This window comes from Aphidius gifuensis, linkage group LG6, assembly GCF_014905175.1.
Source record: "Aphidius gifuensis isolate YNYX2018 linkage group LG6, ASM1490517v1, whole genome shotgun sequence".
Classification (NCBI taxonomy): domain Eukaryota; kingdom Metazoa; phylum Arthropoda; class Insecta; order Hymenoptera; family Braconidae; genus Aphidius; species Aphidius gifuensis.
Window position 1 is genome coordinate 1,012,496 of NC_057793.1, and position 18,340 is coordinate 1,030,835.

At 21.8% G+C, this 18,340-nt stretch overlaps 2 protein-coding genes across 4 annotated transcripts; both read right to left on the minus strand.

Moving 5' to 3' along the window:
- Positions 1–106: 106 nt before the first annotated feature.
- Positions 107–10,724, minus strand: LOC122858710 (elongation of very long chain fatty acids protein AAEL008004-like). Of its 3 annotated transcripts, none has more exons than XM_044161811.1 (6): positions 10,598–10,724; positions 6,805–6,877; positions 5,781–5,971; positions 3,920–4,057; positions 3,069–3,311; positions 107–2,985 (listed from the first exon to the last, which is right to left on the minus strand). In XM_044161811.1, exons 2-6 carry the CDS (start codon positions 6,863–6,865, stop codon positions 2,650–2,652), a joined length of 969 nt encoding a protein of 322 aa, XP_044017746.1. In that variant the 5' UTR covers positions 6,866–6,877; positions 10,598–10,724; the 3' UTR covers positions 107–2,649. The 3 variants fall into 3 exon arrangements, with proteins under 3 accessions (XP_044017746.1, XP_044017745.1, XP_044017744.1); XM_044161810.1 differs by having other exon boundaries at positions 9,651–10,720; XM_044161809.1 differs by lacking the exon at positions 10,598–10,724 and adding an exon at positions 7,117–7,198.
- A 3,132-nt stretch (positions 10,725–13,856) lies between these two features.
- LOC122858711 (elongation of very long chain fatty acids protein-like) lies at positions 13,857–16,814 on the minus strand. Its single transcript, XM_044161812.1, has 4 exons — positions 16,466–16,814; positions 15,039–15,290; positions 14,722–14,965; positions 13,857–14,656 (listed from the first exon to the last, which is right to left on the minus strand). The coding sequence occupies exons 2-4, from the start codon at positions 15,288–15,290 to the stop codon at positions 14,196–14,198; spliced, it is 957 nt and encodes a 318-aa protein (XP_044017747.1). The 5' UTR covers positions 16,466–16,814; the 3' UTR covers positions 13,857–14,195.
- Positions 16,815–18,340: the final 1,526 nt, after the last annotated feature.

An 18,340-nucleotide genomic window follows, 5' to 3' on the forward strand; every position in this document is an offset into this window, starting at 1 on the left:
GAGTACGTGACGATGCCACACACATTGAAAGACTTTTACTTGATATTTTCAATCATTTATATTTATTTTTTCATCGATATTTATCATGTGAATAATTATTGTAAATGCTTTGTTTTTTTTGTTCAACGAGGTCAAAGGCTTGCCATCTATTTGCACATCGTGAATTAAAAATAAATATACAATATTTAAAAAAAAATAGAGCTACAAAAAAAAAAAAATGTTATACTTTCATGTTTGGGAATATCCTCGAGTTAATCATTGGTCCCTCGAGTACATTATTATCTCGATAAATATATATATATTTATATAAAATTTTCTCCAAAATAATATCAACAAAATTTTTATTAATAAAACAATCAATAATTCATATCGACTTTGTATACATTTTTGTTTTAATTAATAATATTTTCATTTAATCTTCAAAAAAGTAGTGATATTTTAAAAATTAGCTCGTTTTTTATTGATAATAATAATTGTGTATATTGGATATTACAATTTTGATAATTATTCGTTTTTATTTTTCATATTTCGGCGGCTTGGCTTCGTCACAACGAGTCGTAAGTTTGTACCATAAATACTCTGGAAATACACAACAATCACAAAAAAGCAAACAACAAAAAAAATCAAAAAATAAATAAATAATATGAATAATAAAAAATAGAAATAGTATAATTTCTGTTGACAACAATTTAGCTATCTGGATATTTTTTATGTTTTTATCTAACGTTGATAGTTTAAAAGTAAAAGCCATCATATTAATCCACTTGCAAAGCAAAAACATATATATATTTTTTATTATTTCGTTTCGTTTTAAATTACTTATTTTCTTTTCTTTTTTTTTATATCACACATTCACATGGAACCACACAATTGGTAAAAAAAAAAAAGATTCAATCAAAGCTTGTTTAAGATGATTAATTTAAATAATTATTTTATTATTTTTAATCGAGTTAGCCAATAGCCAATTATTTGACAACCTCATATCCTCGATTGATGGAAAAAAACAAAAACAATTCTTAAACAAGTTTGTGAGTTGAAAAATTTAATTTAAAAAAACACGTAAATTTGTGATATTAGTATTAATTTGTTTGGTGTAAAAAAAAACAAATTGAATTGTATAAACTGAGTTATATTGTAGAAAAAAAAAAAACAGATAAATTGATCATTATATTTAAGTAAATCCGGATTTTATATTTTAATTATTCCATGAGGTTTTTTATGGTTCGTATATTTTTTAGGAATTTGTCCACGAATCGAGGCACGGATTAATCATTTATTTTTCTTTCTATCACTTTCATTTTTATAATTATTATTTAATTTTTTTTTTTTATTATAGCTGCCTAGTAAAATCAATTGTCTTCTTTTCGAAGATTATGATTAAATGCCTCTGATGAAAAGCGTAGCATTTGAACACAGTTGGAACAATGGTGATGTAAAGTACAACGAGCTACAAATTGTCAGTTATTTATCATATTTTTTTACATTAAAATAACTTTCCAATCTTTGTTAATTATTATTAACTTGTTTTTTTATAATAAAATTTTACAATTGTGCGTTTTAATTACATTTTTAATGTTTTTTTTTTTCTTTTTAAATTGAATTTTTAATTATTTTTTTTGATACGACCAACCTCGATTCGTACGATAATCTACCATTTTATAATAATCCTAGAAAACATTTAGAATTAGTGCTGTATTTTTGCACTTATTTTTTATATTTTTTTTTATATATTTAAAGCATTCACATTGCGAATGATTTATTTACATAATAAATCACGATATTTTTAGACTGTCAATTTTTTATGGCATTTTTTCATTTTACTTTTATATATATAATTTCTTAAATCTTTTTTACAATAATTTTTTATTCTTTATCATTCACAAGCGACAAAAATGTCCAAGAAATAATTCATGAAATTTATTATTTTCATTTTTTTTAATTAATCAGTTATTTTTATTATTTTCAATTTATTTTTTTTTCATTTGGCTAGCATTCATTGATGAGAATATTCGCCAAAAGTTATTACAATTATCTAGATAGTATAAATACTATTTTTTTATATCGAAATAAAAATAAAAAAAAAGGTTTCGATTTTTTTTTATGTTCACACAATATTATGTTGACATTCCAATTCACTTATTCACTAGAAAAAAATAATTATAATAAAAAATAAAACATCATTAACACTTGTGCACAGTCATACCTTTTTTTTTTTTTAATTTTCTTGTTGCTTTTTTTTCAACACAAGATAAACTATTCATTCGTTCACAAAAGACAGCGTTGTGTCCTAACGATTATGTCAGACAAAAAAAAAAGAAAGAAATATTCATTTGAAAGTACGTTTTTTTCTTTTTTTCAATTATTGCTTGAAGCAATATGATACGCACATTTAGTGTATTTGATCAAATAGCCGGGTTTTTGAATAATAAACCAATAAAATAATAATTAGAAAAAAAAAAAATCGAAATTTAAATCAAGTTAACTGGAAATGATAAATTTTTAAATGTAAAATGAAAAAAAATTTGTCAATTTCCAGTATGACATCTTGATATATTATTACCCCGGCTTATTATCTCGTTAATTTGGCTAGTAGCCTTTTTTTTTTTTCATTTTATAATGTTTTTTTATTAATTATTAAAACAATTATAATTAAGCCAATTTTTTTTCAGTATTATTATTGGCAACATAACCATTGTTTGTACCATTACTGTAACAACTATTGTATTCTTTATTATAAATTGTTGTATATGTTGAAACACCATTTGTTTTTGGATTTGAATCGCTATCATCAATTGGCATACATGCACCATTATTTTTATTTCCTTTTCTACGTACATCTTTACCATATTTTTCAGTATAAAAATCAGAAAATAAACCAAGAAATAAAACACCATGAAGACCAATCCATATCATAAAAGTACGTGGATAATCACATTCAATAAATAATAATTGAAATTGATGTGCCATTATTGCGACAAATTGAAGCTAAATTATAATTAAAAAAATAAATATTAATTATTAAAATCAAGATGCAAATATGTATATTAATTAGTGAAAATGAATATTACCATTTGAAATGAAGTTAAATATTTTTTCCACCAAAGATATTTTTGATATTCACTTCCCATTGCAGCAAGCATATAATAAAAATACATTATTATATGTACGAAAGTGTTTAGAAGAGCAAAAAATGTACTGTGACCACCTGGTGCAAATTTCAATCCCATCCATACAGAAAATGGCATAACTCCATGATGAATAACATGAAGAGTCGATACTTGTGCATATTTTTTTCTCAAGATAAAGAAAATCTAAATAAACAAAAAAAAAATATTTTATTATAATGCCAATTTAAATTAAAATATATTTCAAGTATTATGATTATTTTTCAATCAGAATTATTTATTAAATAACATTTGATCTGTTCAACTTATTTCTTCGAGCTGAGATGACTTGAAATTAAAATATATTTATCAAAAATGAAAGTTATCTTCAGACGATTATTACTAAATTGTTTGTGTATTTTTATCTTGTTTAATACTGACCAATTAATGCAAATTAAATCTTTTTTTTTTTAAACCGTTTTTCTGATATATTTTGCAAAATATTTTATCAGTTTGTCGATCTTTTTTTAATAGCTGTTATTGAGGATAAAAATTAAAAAATATAAATCAGTTGATAATAAATTATTGAATAAAACATATAGCCAAATATAATTTTGAAAAAAATACTATGTAACAATAAGTAAAATTACAAAAAAAATAAATAAATAAAACTGACATAAATGAGAGAAAAAAAAATTTGTTTATCAAGTTGTTTAATAAACTTGATGACATATAAAAATATAAGATTAAATTTGATCAAAATACAAAGTACAATATTGTAAATATTAAATTTTTTTTTAAATAATAAAACTTACTGTATCAAAGAATTCTGTGAATTTACTAAAGTAATACCACCAACAAGTGTTGGCCATTCTCATTGCCAAAGGATTATTTGTATAATCAACTGGTTGACATCTAAAACTGTATCCCTTCGCCCAGCCACTCATCAAATACTAAAAAAAATAATAAAAATTATTATAATATATTCAACATAAATTAATCTTGACATAGATATTATTTTTAAATTGTTTAAATGATTACTTATTGCAAATATTTATTTGACAAGTTAAATTGACTTGCAATCAAAATAAAAAATGAGTAATAACTTGAATTTTTAAATATATATTTATTCAAGGTTTTCAACGATTGAATAAATTGAAAAATAATAATAATAATTAACTTAAGTGTGGAATTTGATGACACAAAATTTCCACCTACCAATTAATTTGTAAATTAGTGTATCAAGGTTGAACATGTCGAGTTACAAAGCCACATTTTCTGTGTCTTTATTTTTTTTTTTTAATTAAACTGCTGATTAATTTTTTCCACATTGCAAATAAATAAATAAATATAATTTGTCGTTTTTTTATTTAACTATGTCATATTTGAATTTGTTAATTAATTTATGATATTGAAAAAATAAAATAAAAAATAATTGTAATGATATTCAGACAAATTAAGTATTCCAAATACAAAGTTCAACCTATTTTTTTTTATTGAAAACATAAAAGTGTAAATAAAAGTAAACAACAGTCATTGAAAAAAAAAATAAATATTTTTTTGAATTTTAAAAATGATCACTTGATGGCTCAATGTCAAAGTCATAAATTATAATAATTTGTGGTGAAAAAAAATAATATTTTTATGATTATTTTTATATCTCCGCAAAATGATAATTTAAGTAGCTAAACAAATAGACAATTTTCTAGCTTTTTATATTTTTTAAAAGACATATTATTACTCGTCAACAATATGTACTCAATCATCATGATTATCCGACATGTATTTATGCATGCACTTTATAACTCTTTGTAAGAAAAATATTCTAAAAAAATTCTAACATATAACGTTTTTTATATTACGTTAAACAATTATTGCTATTATCATTATTTTATTTTTTTTTTTCAATCAACACACATCATAGCAAAATAAAAATAGCCGCGAGTCATAAAATATTTTCAATTTTCATTATAATATCATCATCCACAAGGACAGATAAAACTGATTAAAATTATTTCATATTTTACCTAATCAATAATTCATAAAAAAACTATATAAATTAATGTTTAAAAAATAAATGAAATAAAATACTTTGACCTAAATAAAATATATAATTTAAAATAATTTAAAAATTTGTTTAAAAAAAAAAAATTAATAAATGGATTTTAGTATATATATTTTGTTGAATTAATGATTAAATAAAAAATTAGAACGCTTGTTGGTTCATTGAGTTGTGTGTGTCGATGAATTCGCTTGTATTTTATATATTTAATGATGCTAATCGATTTTATTCTGTTATGGATTTCATTGAAATTAGATTAGCCGCTTGGAAGACACGAGTCGGAAGTGGCCGTCCGTGATATCGTCAAACAAGACTCGTTAATCGATCATACTTTTTTATATTTTCTTTAACGTTAATTTTATATATATAATTTAAAACTTGATTGAAAAATTTTTACTACGTTAATTTGCTTCATTACCAGCAAGACAAACGAGAGGAAAAAAAAAATTAGATAAATAATTTAAAATTTAAAGAAATGAATAGAAAAAAAAAAAACAAATCGAAATCGAAATTGAGTTTAATAAAATTCGTAATCCTTGACACACTTTGGCCACTCAACGAAATCATTATTGATAGAAATTGTGTCAATTAATCGTGGTGTATTATCAGCCCACCTCGTAAAAAATCCACATGGAAAATAGTGTCTGTATCAAATTGTAGACAACTAATATTCTTCGAAGATCAAATGGTTTACGATTTTCCATTATTCTTGGTCCAATGACTTTACTAAAATATGCATATGACAAACATATTACTAATGTTGGTATTGGACTGCTCATCATTGCCCAACTGTTGACTCTTGGATCTACAAAAATAAATAAATATATTTAATAACAAAACAAAATTAATTTCATTTATTATTAATTTCAGTTTCTATCGATAAACATTTGTCCAACTGACATGGAATTTCGATGGCGCAATTTAAACGAGCACCTTCTTCCGATTTGGCATTCGCTGATCGTGCTTTTTTTTTTTTTTTTTCTTCACGTGCCGCTTTCACGAAACGCGATTTCCAACCGTGCAACAATGACAACTTATTTTTTTTTTTATTTAATGTTATGATTATACTTTTTTTTTTTTTGTTATAATGCACAAGTTATCGTGATATTGTTTGCTCGATGATGACGAGGCTTGTATTATAAAATAAATAATTCTAACGTAATTTGTTATTAAAAAATTCATTGATATAATTTTGCTTTAAAACTTTATTATTTTTTTAAAGTTTAAAAACTTTTTGTGCTATTATTTTATTTTTTTTTTGTTTTTTAATGGACTGAATATTTGAAAAATATACTTGTCCTTGACAAGCCTGATATTTATAATCAATCAGTAAATAGACATGTGTCATCTGACAGTAAATATTATTTGAAAAAAAAGAAAAAAACTTCCATTGCGTAAATGGAATTTAAATGAACTTCCGAAATGTGAATTTAACTTTAATATAAATATATTCATTTAATATCATTTAGGAAGTATTTCGCCATATTTTTAAAAATCCTTTTTTCTCTCTGGATTTTTAATGTATGCGTTGATTCAATATTTACCAAAGCAACGTTCTCATGAGCTGTAAGAATTTTGGTGATTTGCATGACGAAATAAATTTAGAAAATAGTAAATATATTTTTTTTTCAAACTTACCAGATTTGTTGTCCATCAAATCTCGATAACCGTGGATTATATTTCCCACTATACTCGTCATTTTGGCTTTAATCTGTAAAATAAAATTATAAAAATTTATTGATTAAATAACAAAAGAATGTTCAAGTTAAATTTTAACACGAAATTTAATTTTTTTTATAAAATGCAAACTTGATAAATTTCAAGTACAAAATAATAAAAAATAATAATATTATTCAATCGATATTGTCAGTGGGTACATAATGAAAAATTGAGAAATTTAAAATTTCATTAAATAATAATAAAGCTTGTTAAAGTGTGTGTCCTATTTACCATAAGTCATTGGGCGCCGTCTCGTGTTAAATGAACATTTTCTTTATTTTTTTTTCTATTAATTTATTTTTTTTTTTTTGTTATTTTGATCGTCTGGTATAGAGCCAGTCATTCCGTCGCCTATATTCATCGATCGCACGCGTCGCGTGTGCACGAGTCTGTTTATTACGGAGTGAACTCTGTAGTAATAGTCAGCATGGTGACGATGATTTCAGTAGTAACTTTCTCGCAATCACCCACAAGCCTTTATTTTTTTTTATATTTTCAATTAAAATTAATTTTTTTTGTTTTCATATTTTAATAATTATTATTATTTATCATCTCAATTGTAATTAATTTTTTCCCTCTATTTTAAATATTCATTTGATTTTTTCGCGCAATAAGAGGTTTTTAAATGATTCAATAAAAAATAATAATTAAATTAATATAAAAATAAGCAAATTATATTTAAATACAATGTATATTTATCGATAAATAAATTTTAAATAATTTCTTGGTCATGAAAAAGGTGAATCGATAATTTAATAACATGCTCTATTTAATAAAAAAATAAAATTCAATTTGTTTTTTGTCTTTTTGATGCAGGTCGTGGATTACAAAATAATTTAATATTTAATAATTTTTTAAACACAAGAATATTGTGCGCATTTAAACGCTATATTTTTATTTATTTATAAAAAAATAATAATAAATTTATTGGCTTGAAAAGTAAAGGTCTTTCACCGACTTATTACTCAGCTCAATTACATCATGCACACACTGGGTTTTTTTTTAATTTTTTTTTTTCCTTTTCCTTATCTTTGATAACACACCCAATGATCGTAAACACTATGACACGTCTGTATATTTAATTTCTGTTTTTTTTTATTTCCAATTTTTATCAAATATTCTAAAAATATTTTTTTATCTTTTACTTTTTTTTCTAGATAAAAAAAAGTAATATTATATACGTCGTTTTTAGAGGAGAAAAAAAAATGTCAACTTTGAAATAAGACAAATAATTCGGGTGAAAGTTACAATCGGTAAACCGTAGCTGAGTGATTTAAGTATAAAAAAAAAAAAAATCAACGATGAAAATTATTTGCCAGCATAACACGAGTTGTCTGAGTTACGCAATAACCGGATCATTTTCATTTGATAATATTTCCTCAAGTTACCAACTGATTTTTCCATAAATTTTTACACATATCCCATATTAATTGCACAAAAATTTTACAAAAATACATCAACTAATTAAAATTACAACCATTAAAAAATAAATAACAAATTTATTTCATTAAAATTACAAAAGTCCAACAATTTTTCCCCCAAAAACAGAATTAAATTAATCAATTAATGCTGCTTTTTTTTTTTATAATTTAATTTCCATATGCCAGTTGGGTTATCAAAGAAGCCATATGTAATTAGTATACTATTTACATTTTATAAAAAATTATCTCTAAAATGTAAATAAAAAAAAATAATTTGTAAATCAATTTTTTATTTTGATATCTGTTGCGTCTGCAAGAATGAATGAATCAAGTATCTAAAAAGGTCAGTCAAGTTATCACATTTATTTCCTCAAAGAGACAATGAATGACTCATGAAATTGGCAATATTCCCAGAGTACAAATAAACATCAAATCATACAAGTACTGATAGTAAAAAAATGAATCTCAAATTAATTTGTATATTTACAAAAAAAAAAAAAAAAACATATCTGATTATTTTTTGATTATTTTAATTGACTCGCCAATTATTAGCTGTATTTTATAAATTAAATAATTTATAATAATTATAATTTTATAATCGGCAATTTGTGATTGGTCGGTTTGTCTACCGAATATATCCGAGAGTTTACTACCGGCCTCTGACCTGAGGCAACCTATATTACAACCAACTACCAAGTCGATGATACTTGTCGTCATAATATTATAAAAATAAATTATTACGTCAATCTTTGTGTGTGTAATATTATTTCTAGGTTAGTTATTGTCATTTGACACTTACATCATTGATTAAAATAATTTCAAATAGCTCATTCATTTTATCAACAAACAAAAAAATTATTATCAAAAAAAAATAAACAATATTTACAATTTATTTAAATCAAAATAAACAACAAATTTATCCACAAAAATAACAATAATAGTTTGTTGATAAATCATTGATTATTTATTTACTTTTTTTTTTTGTTTGAAAATAAATATTTTGATGGCTCTGATTGCTAATCGATACTTTGTCTACTTGACAACCTAACCTCAATTTTTTTTTCTTTTTTTTCTTAAATATTTCGGCAACATCCGGTTTTATTTTTTATTTTTTTTCAATAATTTATTCACAAAATAATAGTTAAATATCAATTATAATATTATCACCACAATGTAGACACATTTTTGATAAAATTTTAAAAATAAATAATTATCAAGACATGAATAAATAATAATAATAAAAATAATAAAAATAATTTTTAGATTTTATATTTATAGACAAATGAGTTTTTATTTTGATGATTAAATATGATGAATAATAATAGTAATAATATCACAACTCACCAAGGTACTTTTGTCAATTATTTATTATTTGACTAGTTTTATTATTTTTATAATTTATTATGTTTTTTTTTTTCTCAAATTACACTACGAGGCACGCCGCGTTTCCACCCCGTTAAAAATTAAAATTTTTTTTTTTTTTCTTTTTTTAATTCCTGATATCTCACTGTCACCTGTCCAAACACGTTAAAATAGTACTACGACAAATATTTTATATTCAATTTATTCATCTAATTAACGATATGCTCATTTTTTTTATTTTGTTTTTATTTTAGCTAATGATATTGTTGATAAACAAAAAAAAAAAAAAAAAAAAAGAAAAAAAATAAATATTCACACTAATTACTTATAATTTATATATGAAAATTGTTTGAATTAATATACAAATAATGATTATTATTTAAAAATTTATTAATTTAAATGAAAAAAAAAAAAAATTATTATTTTTTAATATGAAAAACTGTGTGCGGGCACGGCCCCACTTAACTTTGGCCGAGAGGCTGTCCCCGACTGCTCCACAAATGGCAAAATGTAATCGGCGCGCGACGAATAGCAGCGCCAAAATTAAACACTATTATTCACGACCCGCCTCAAGTGTCGACACTTGACCGACTGTTGGCAGTCATTATTTATTCATAATATTATTATTATTTAAATTATATCAAATATTGACGATTGAATTTGATTTTGAAAAATCACCCGCGATTTAAAAATTTAAGCGAAAAAATTAATTTAAAAATTAGAAAATACTATTTAATTATTAAAACACTTGTTTTTATTTATTAAGTAATTATTATTTTACTGTAATAATTAATAATTATTATTATTTATTTAATTTTTTTTGTTTTTTGATTTATAAAAGTAATGATGGAAAAATTTGTGAAAAAATTAGTTTAATTTTTGTTTATTAATAATAGATGATATTATTGAACTATTAATTTTATATTTACTTTTTTTTAATAAAATTATTGTTTATCCGAATTTTTGGTCCGGCGTTCGCGTATCAACTGACACTTTCAGTCTTATTCAACGATCTGTCGAGTTAAACTGTTCGTATTTTCGTACAGACTGTCAAGTAAGAACCCCTTCTCTCTTTAAATTCTTTTCTTGTCTCCCTACCACTTAATTTTGTAATGATAAATATGCCGACATTTAAAATTCATTTAAAAAATTGATACACTGAATGTTTTTTTTTTTTTTTTTCAATTCTCAAAAACATTATTAACATTTTTGCTCACCTGCATCACCTCACTTAATTATGGAAAATAAAACTAATCATAAATTAATCTCATTTTTTTACATGATTGCAAATTTTTTTTTTTTTTTTTTTGGCACAATTTTTTCAGTTGCACTCAATCACGTGGTTTTGTTTTTTTAAAACTTTTTTTTTTATTATATTATTATTTTTTTTTTTTACATTCTGTAATTGGGAAAAATAAATTTTTTCTTTTTTTTTTTTTTCTTTCATTTTTGCTGATTGAGCTGTTTTTTTTAAATTATAAAAATTATTTATTATTTTTTTTTTTCGAAATAATAATTGCAATGATATTTATTAAAAAAAAAATATTAATTTTATTTTTTTGACCTAAAAATGATGAAATTTGTTTTGATATTTTTAATAAAATTTGAACTTTAATTTTAAATTAAAAAATAAAAAAAATTACAATAATAATTGAAAAAATTATAATAATAATTGGTTATAATATTTGAAATATGAATAATTAAATTATAAAAAATATTATTGATTTTTATTATTAATCCAAATGACATTTAATATTTTTCAAAATTCTAAAAACAATATTTCTCAAAACAAATTTACAAAATACGTCACCGGATGACCATTGTTAATGTACATTTGAATTGTAAATTATTAACAAGCTTGCGACTCGACTTTTTATTCTCAAGTTAATATTTCGGTCAGTTGCTTGGATTATAATTATCTTCACAACTATATGTAAAAATTTTAAGAAAATAATAGTCTATCAAACAAAACAAAGTTCATAAATCTTTGTTTTTATTTTTTTTTTTTTCCATTATTTATTTATCACATTGTTGGAACAAATTATTTAGCGATATATGTAAATTAATTTCGGCTCAACATCAAAAGTCGATGACAGTCATCTTTCAAAGTTTAAAAAGCCAAAAAAAATCAAAAAAAAAAACCACAAAATTTTCAAATAAATGTATTCAAAAAAAAAATATTTTTTCAAATTGTATTTTATTATTTATGTATTATTAACACTCGAAAAAATATACCTATATAAATTACAAAATTCATGTTATTAAGAATAAAATTTTAATTATCATGTTAAATTTAAAATTACAAAAAAAATTAAATTAAACATATGAAAAATATTCATTGAGGATTATTTTAAAAATTCTTGATGAGTCAGCTAGGTCACCAAAGTGGGTCCTGTATTAAAGCTGAACCGGAGATTTGTACAAGAAATAACCGGAATATTGAAAGACCTCAAAAAACATAAAAAAAAAAAATATATATAAAAATAAATATATATTTGACGGCATAACAGGCCTTGCGCGATTGAATTATACAATAAATACATACAGTGAACATCAGCGAAAGTGACCTCCCTCTCTCAACTCTTTTTTTATAAACATTTAATTTTTTTTTTATTTTTAATCCTTTCTACCCGAATAGAGACAAATATCTTGTATATTAAATCGTTTTATTTTTCATATACTAATTTGCAATGTTTATTTTCTTCAAATTAAAATTCAAAAAAATTAAAATTTTACAACTCAAAACGGATATACACTTAATACATGAATTTAGTATTTTTTTTTTTTTTGTATTATTAATTAATTTTAATTTTTAGAATGTCATTTTGTTAAGTTGACATTTCTAATCTCTGAACTCCATGAGATTGTTTCATCAAATTATTATTCATAAAATAACAAGTAAAAATGCAAAAAAAAAAAAAAAAAAAATTTTATAAATAAAGAAAACACAATAGCATTACATGAATTAGTATGTTTTTTTTTGAAATGGAAAAAATTTCTTTGTATTATTTGACGATTGAAATTAATTTAAATTTAATATGACACGTGGGTCAATGCATTTTTTAGTGTTGATGATAATGTAATAATGTATTTGAATGGCCTTCCGTCATTTTACACACCGCGTGTTTTTTACACTTTCACCCCCCAACTTGAAAATCTCATGGCCACTTTCACTATTGAGTATAATGGGCCAAATTATATTTAATAATATAAAAAAAAAACAAATCTATTAAATAAAAACTTTAGTTAGAGAAAAAAAAAATTATATTATATTTCATTTTATAATTAAATATCAAATTTAATTATCATGGATTTTCTTCATCTCAATTTATCAAAAGTTTATCAATTATTTATAATTGTTATTATTAAATTATTACGTGTATACTTTTTTTTTTTTTTATTTATAAAATTGCTGTGTTACCGATCAAGTTTTGAATTGAGGGAATGATCAACAATCGATATTTCGTCGGTTGCTAAAATATTGGAAATTTTACTTTGCAATTATGGATATTTAATTATACTATTTAATTTTTTATTGTTTGAAAAAATTGTTAGATTGATTTATTAGATGAAGCTATAGATTACTATGGGATTTCTTGAGCTGATGGAAAAAAAATTAATTGAAAAAGTCGATTTATAAAAGCAGGAATGAATTTTGAATTTTGAATTTTGAAAATTTTTTTTACCACTATGTTTTTTGTCTGGGAATTTTGTCAGACAAAAAATGAAAATTATATATTAAAATTTGTTAATAGACTTTTTATTTGATTTTTTGTTTTTCATTGAGTTTATTGAAATACCAAATTATTTTTGTAATAAATTTTGAAAAATAAAAACAAAAAATTAATTATTTCACCTTTAAAAAGTGTTTGTGTATTTTTTTTTTTTATTAATATTTTTATTGAAACAAAACTAATTTTACATATATTAATAAATAAAAAAAATATTTTTAAATTTTCGTTATTTTAATTATTATTGTTTCATACAAAATAATCAAAATAGTGATGAAAATTTTCGATAAATCAAAACGTAATTAATGATCGTTTAAAAAAATATCAATAATCCATGAAAAAATTATACAAAAATTAAATTAAATTAAATCTTATATTAACGATAAAAGGGAAGAAAATAATTGCACATTTGTTTTTTTTTTTTTAAACATTGACATATTTTTAAAAACTATATTTAATATTAACGCAGCAATTCTCTATATCAGTCGTCAATCGGTACAAAATAAATTCTAACCATTGAGAAAATAAAAACTCAATGAAAATTTTTGTCATCCTCAATGATTAAAACCAAAATACTCGTACGTTAAATTAATGCAAAAAAAAAAAAAAAACAATAACAATATTAAAAAAGAAGAAGAGAAAAAAAAAAAAAGAAAAAAAATCTTTGGAATTTGGATTACGACACTGACGTAAACATTTTAATGAAAAAAAAAAATTAAATAAAAAGAAAAACTACTTTACATTAAATCTGATCACATGTTGATTTGTCAAAGAAAATAATTAAAAATGAAAAATATTATTCTTGCATTGATTTGTCAATAAAGACACGATTTCTAAGTCCATTATCAGAAATATATCCAGTTGTTATTTTATACTCATTTTGATAAAAGCCATTATTTTTAATTTCTTCATAATCATCCTCTTTTTTCATAGGCACTTTGTTGCTACTATTTTTATCATTTGTATTTGTTTTTTTACTATAAGCCTTGATATAAAAATCTTTGAATAAAAAGAAAAATAATATTGCATGTAAACCAATCCACCATACAAAAGCTTTTGGATAATCACATTCAATAAACAACAATTGAAACGAGTGTATCATAACAGCAACAAATTGTACAATTTGTATTGTTGTTATATATTTTTTCCACCATAAATATGGTTGTACTTTTGGTCCAAGTGCTGCTAAAAGATAATAGCCATACATAATAACATGTACGAATGTATTCAATAGTCCAAAAAATGATGAATGACCACCTAAAAATTTAAATTAAAAATATAATTATTCTGTTTGTTTGATAAATTTTAAATTGGTTATTTACCTGGAGTAAATTTAACACCGAACCAAGTTGACATTGGCATAACACCATGATGAATAACATGAAGTGTTGATATGTGATTATTTTTTTTTCTTAATACAAAAAAAAATGTATCTAAAAATTCAGTAAATTTACTCATATAATACCACCAACAGCCATTAGCCATTCTCATTGCTTTTGGACTGTTTGAATAATCAATTGGTTGACATCTAAATGAATAATCATTCCACCAACCAGCAGCAAGACTCTATTAATAAATAATAATATAAATTTTTAAAAATAATTAAATTCATATATGTTAATTATTATATATTGTTTACCTCATAAAATAACCACATTGAAAATAAAACTTGAAATAAATTATAAACAATCATGATTTTTCTAAGACCAAATGGTTTACGATTTTCCATAATTTTTGGTCCAAGTACTTTAACAAAATATGCATAAAAAATACATATTAAAAATGTTTTAAGTGGTCCATCCATTAGTGGCCAATTGTTTACTCTTGGATCACTTTTATTGTCCATTAAATCGCGATAACTTTCAGTTAATTTTCTCACCAATGATGCCATCTAAAAAATCATTAATATTTATATAAGAAAGATTTTTAAATTAAAAAATATCATTTTTAATTGATAAATTTAATTATTATTTATTAAGAATATTTAATTATTTTAAAAACGTGACTAGTCCACTCCTTTGCCTTATTGCCTGTGGTTTTAACTGTTTAAAAAATTTTAATTAAACAAAAGAAACTGAGTTTAAAAAAGTTTCTATTAAATCCGCTTAAAATATACTAGAAAAAATAAAAAAAAAAAATTTTTTTTTTATCTCAACCCTTTTTGTTGATTTATATTTTTGTAATAAACTTTTTTTTTTAATTTTTTGTATGTCTGCTTGATTTGCCAGTGGTGAATGTAATACTTCAAGGTCAACACTGACCAACTGAACTAGCTGGATTCCAGTTTTATTTATTTATTTTTTACCATATTATTTAAATAAAAATAAATAAATCCATTATGCTTAAATGACTGTATGAAAAAAATGACGCAACAAGAAATAATAATATTTAAAAAATATTTGTAATCAAGAATTAATAAAGGCTTTTTAAATTATGACATTTTCATTGATATTATTATTTCTTTTATTCAATTTTAATGCGTATTTGTAATAATAATATTAATTTCTTAACAATTTTTTTTTTTTTTTCTATTGAATTTTAAAGGAAAAATTTTTATGAATTTTTAAAATAGATATTATTCAATTATTTTATGTGAAAAAGGAAATATTAAAAATCAAAAATACTATTTGATTACAAAAGAATAAAGTGATTTAATCAAAAATTTGAAAAAACAAAATTTAATTTATTCAAATTTTATTGAATTTTAAAAAGAAAATTTTGAATTTTAAATTTTAATAATGTCAATTACATGCCACAGTATTATTATCACTATTATTTTTTTAATATTTTCCACATGTTTATATTAATCTTACGTAATGATAAATAATTGATGATTAGAAATAAATTAGCTGGTCTTTGATAACGCTGATAATTATTCGCAAATTACGAAAAAAACATATTTCTATAATTTAGGTAATTACCTATGTTTATCACAATATTTATTCCTTTATTTTTTATTTTATATATATTATATTATCCTTGACAATATTCTATTATCGATCGATATTTACATAGATCTTAAAAAATATTTTTTTCACAAGCTTAATCAACACTTATCACTCTTACCTTTATTTATTTTTTTTTTGAATATAATTTCCAGTATCTCTATTAACAACAAAAACAAAATACCAAAATTATTTTTCAACAAATTATATTGTTATTGTTTAAAAAAAAATATAAATAATAGTTTAAAAAATTTTTTTTTATATTTTTTTTTGGATATTTAGTTGATTATTTGTTTATCCAATTTTTTAATGACTGACTTGTGTGTATTATAATTTATTTTTTTTTCAATTTTAAAATAAGGTGATTTTATTTGTTTGAAATTTGATTATCAACTGGATTGTCATCATTTGAAACACCGCCTTATATCGTCTCAGCATGTGTATGACACTAGTATTGCAAAAAATGCTGCAAAGTCCCACGCGAAATACCCTTTCAGTCATTCGACAGTCCCCCCACCACTCAAAAAAATAAAATAAATAATATATATAAATAAAAAAATATATAAATAAATAAATAAAATTATTATTATTATTATTATTTATTTAATAAACATTGACCAGTGCTCCCACTTGAAAAAAATAAATTAAATTTTTTTTTTTTTTTTTTTCATAATCTACAAAACTTTTATCAATAATAAATGGAAAATAATAACAATAATACCGTTTTTTTATGTTTTTAATAATTTTATGAAAATTGTAGTTTAATTTGATATTTCATTTAAATATTGAATTTTTTTTTTAACATTATTTATTCAAGGCAAAAAAAAAAAATAATTGATGGAAAATTATTTAAATTATGCTTATTACACCCTTAACATGAAAATATACTTATTATTTAAAAATATAAATTTTTAATATTAAAATTTATTTATTTATTTAAAATGAAAATTTAAAAAATTTTTATCAACATTGTTAAGATTGAAATGATTAGTTCAAAAGTGCATTGTTATTTTGTTTGAAATTATATTTATAAAAAAACCGGTTTTTTTTTGTTTTGTTATTCATTGTTTTAATAATAACAAGACTATATTTTAAATTATTTATGTGTTATGGTTACAAAGTGCATTAGCTACAATTATAAAGAGCAAAAAAGTAATTTATATTATTAAAAGTTAAATTAAATAAATAAAGATATCGTAAAGATATATTTTGCGATAGTTTTTTATTTTTTTTAATTTTTCAATCTAAATATTTATGTATAATAATTATTGAGGAAGCAACTTTAAATTATTTTTTTTATTTTATATTTTTTATTAAATTCTTGAGTCACGATTGTAACTTACCTTGGGATGTTGATTCAAGGTCATTTGATCTTCAACTTTGCTACTTGTTGTATTTTAAATGGAGAGAAAAAATATTTAAAAATTGATGGTAATGCATTTTGTTCATAAATGGTCAATCACGTGTTATAATTGTAGTGAAAATAATTTGAATAATTCGTGAATGTTTGCTGTAATTATTCAATATTTTACTGCAATTTTTAATGATAATTTTCATTCGTCTGCTTGCACAAGTAGCTCACCAGATAATTATAAATTCATGGATTTTTTTAAATTTAGAAAATAAGCATTACTTTACAAAATAATGAAAAATAGTATTTCAATTGTAAATAATCTATGTACAAAATGTATACAATTTATTAAATAAATTAAATCGTAATTTTAATTGTAAAGTGTATACAAAAAGTTAATTATTAAATCGAGATTATTTTTTTTAAAGCTTCCATGATAGTTTTTTTTATTTTCTATTTACTATTACGACTCAAATTTAAATTCAGAGAAATTTAAAAACAATTTTATGTCATTTGCCAGTTTGTCTGGTTTGTAAAGCAAAAAAAAAAATGAAACAAACATTGGATTAAAAAAAAAGCTGGAATATATTATAAATAATCTAAAAATAGTATTTTTAAAAATTATTTAATATGGTAATTATATAA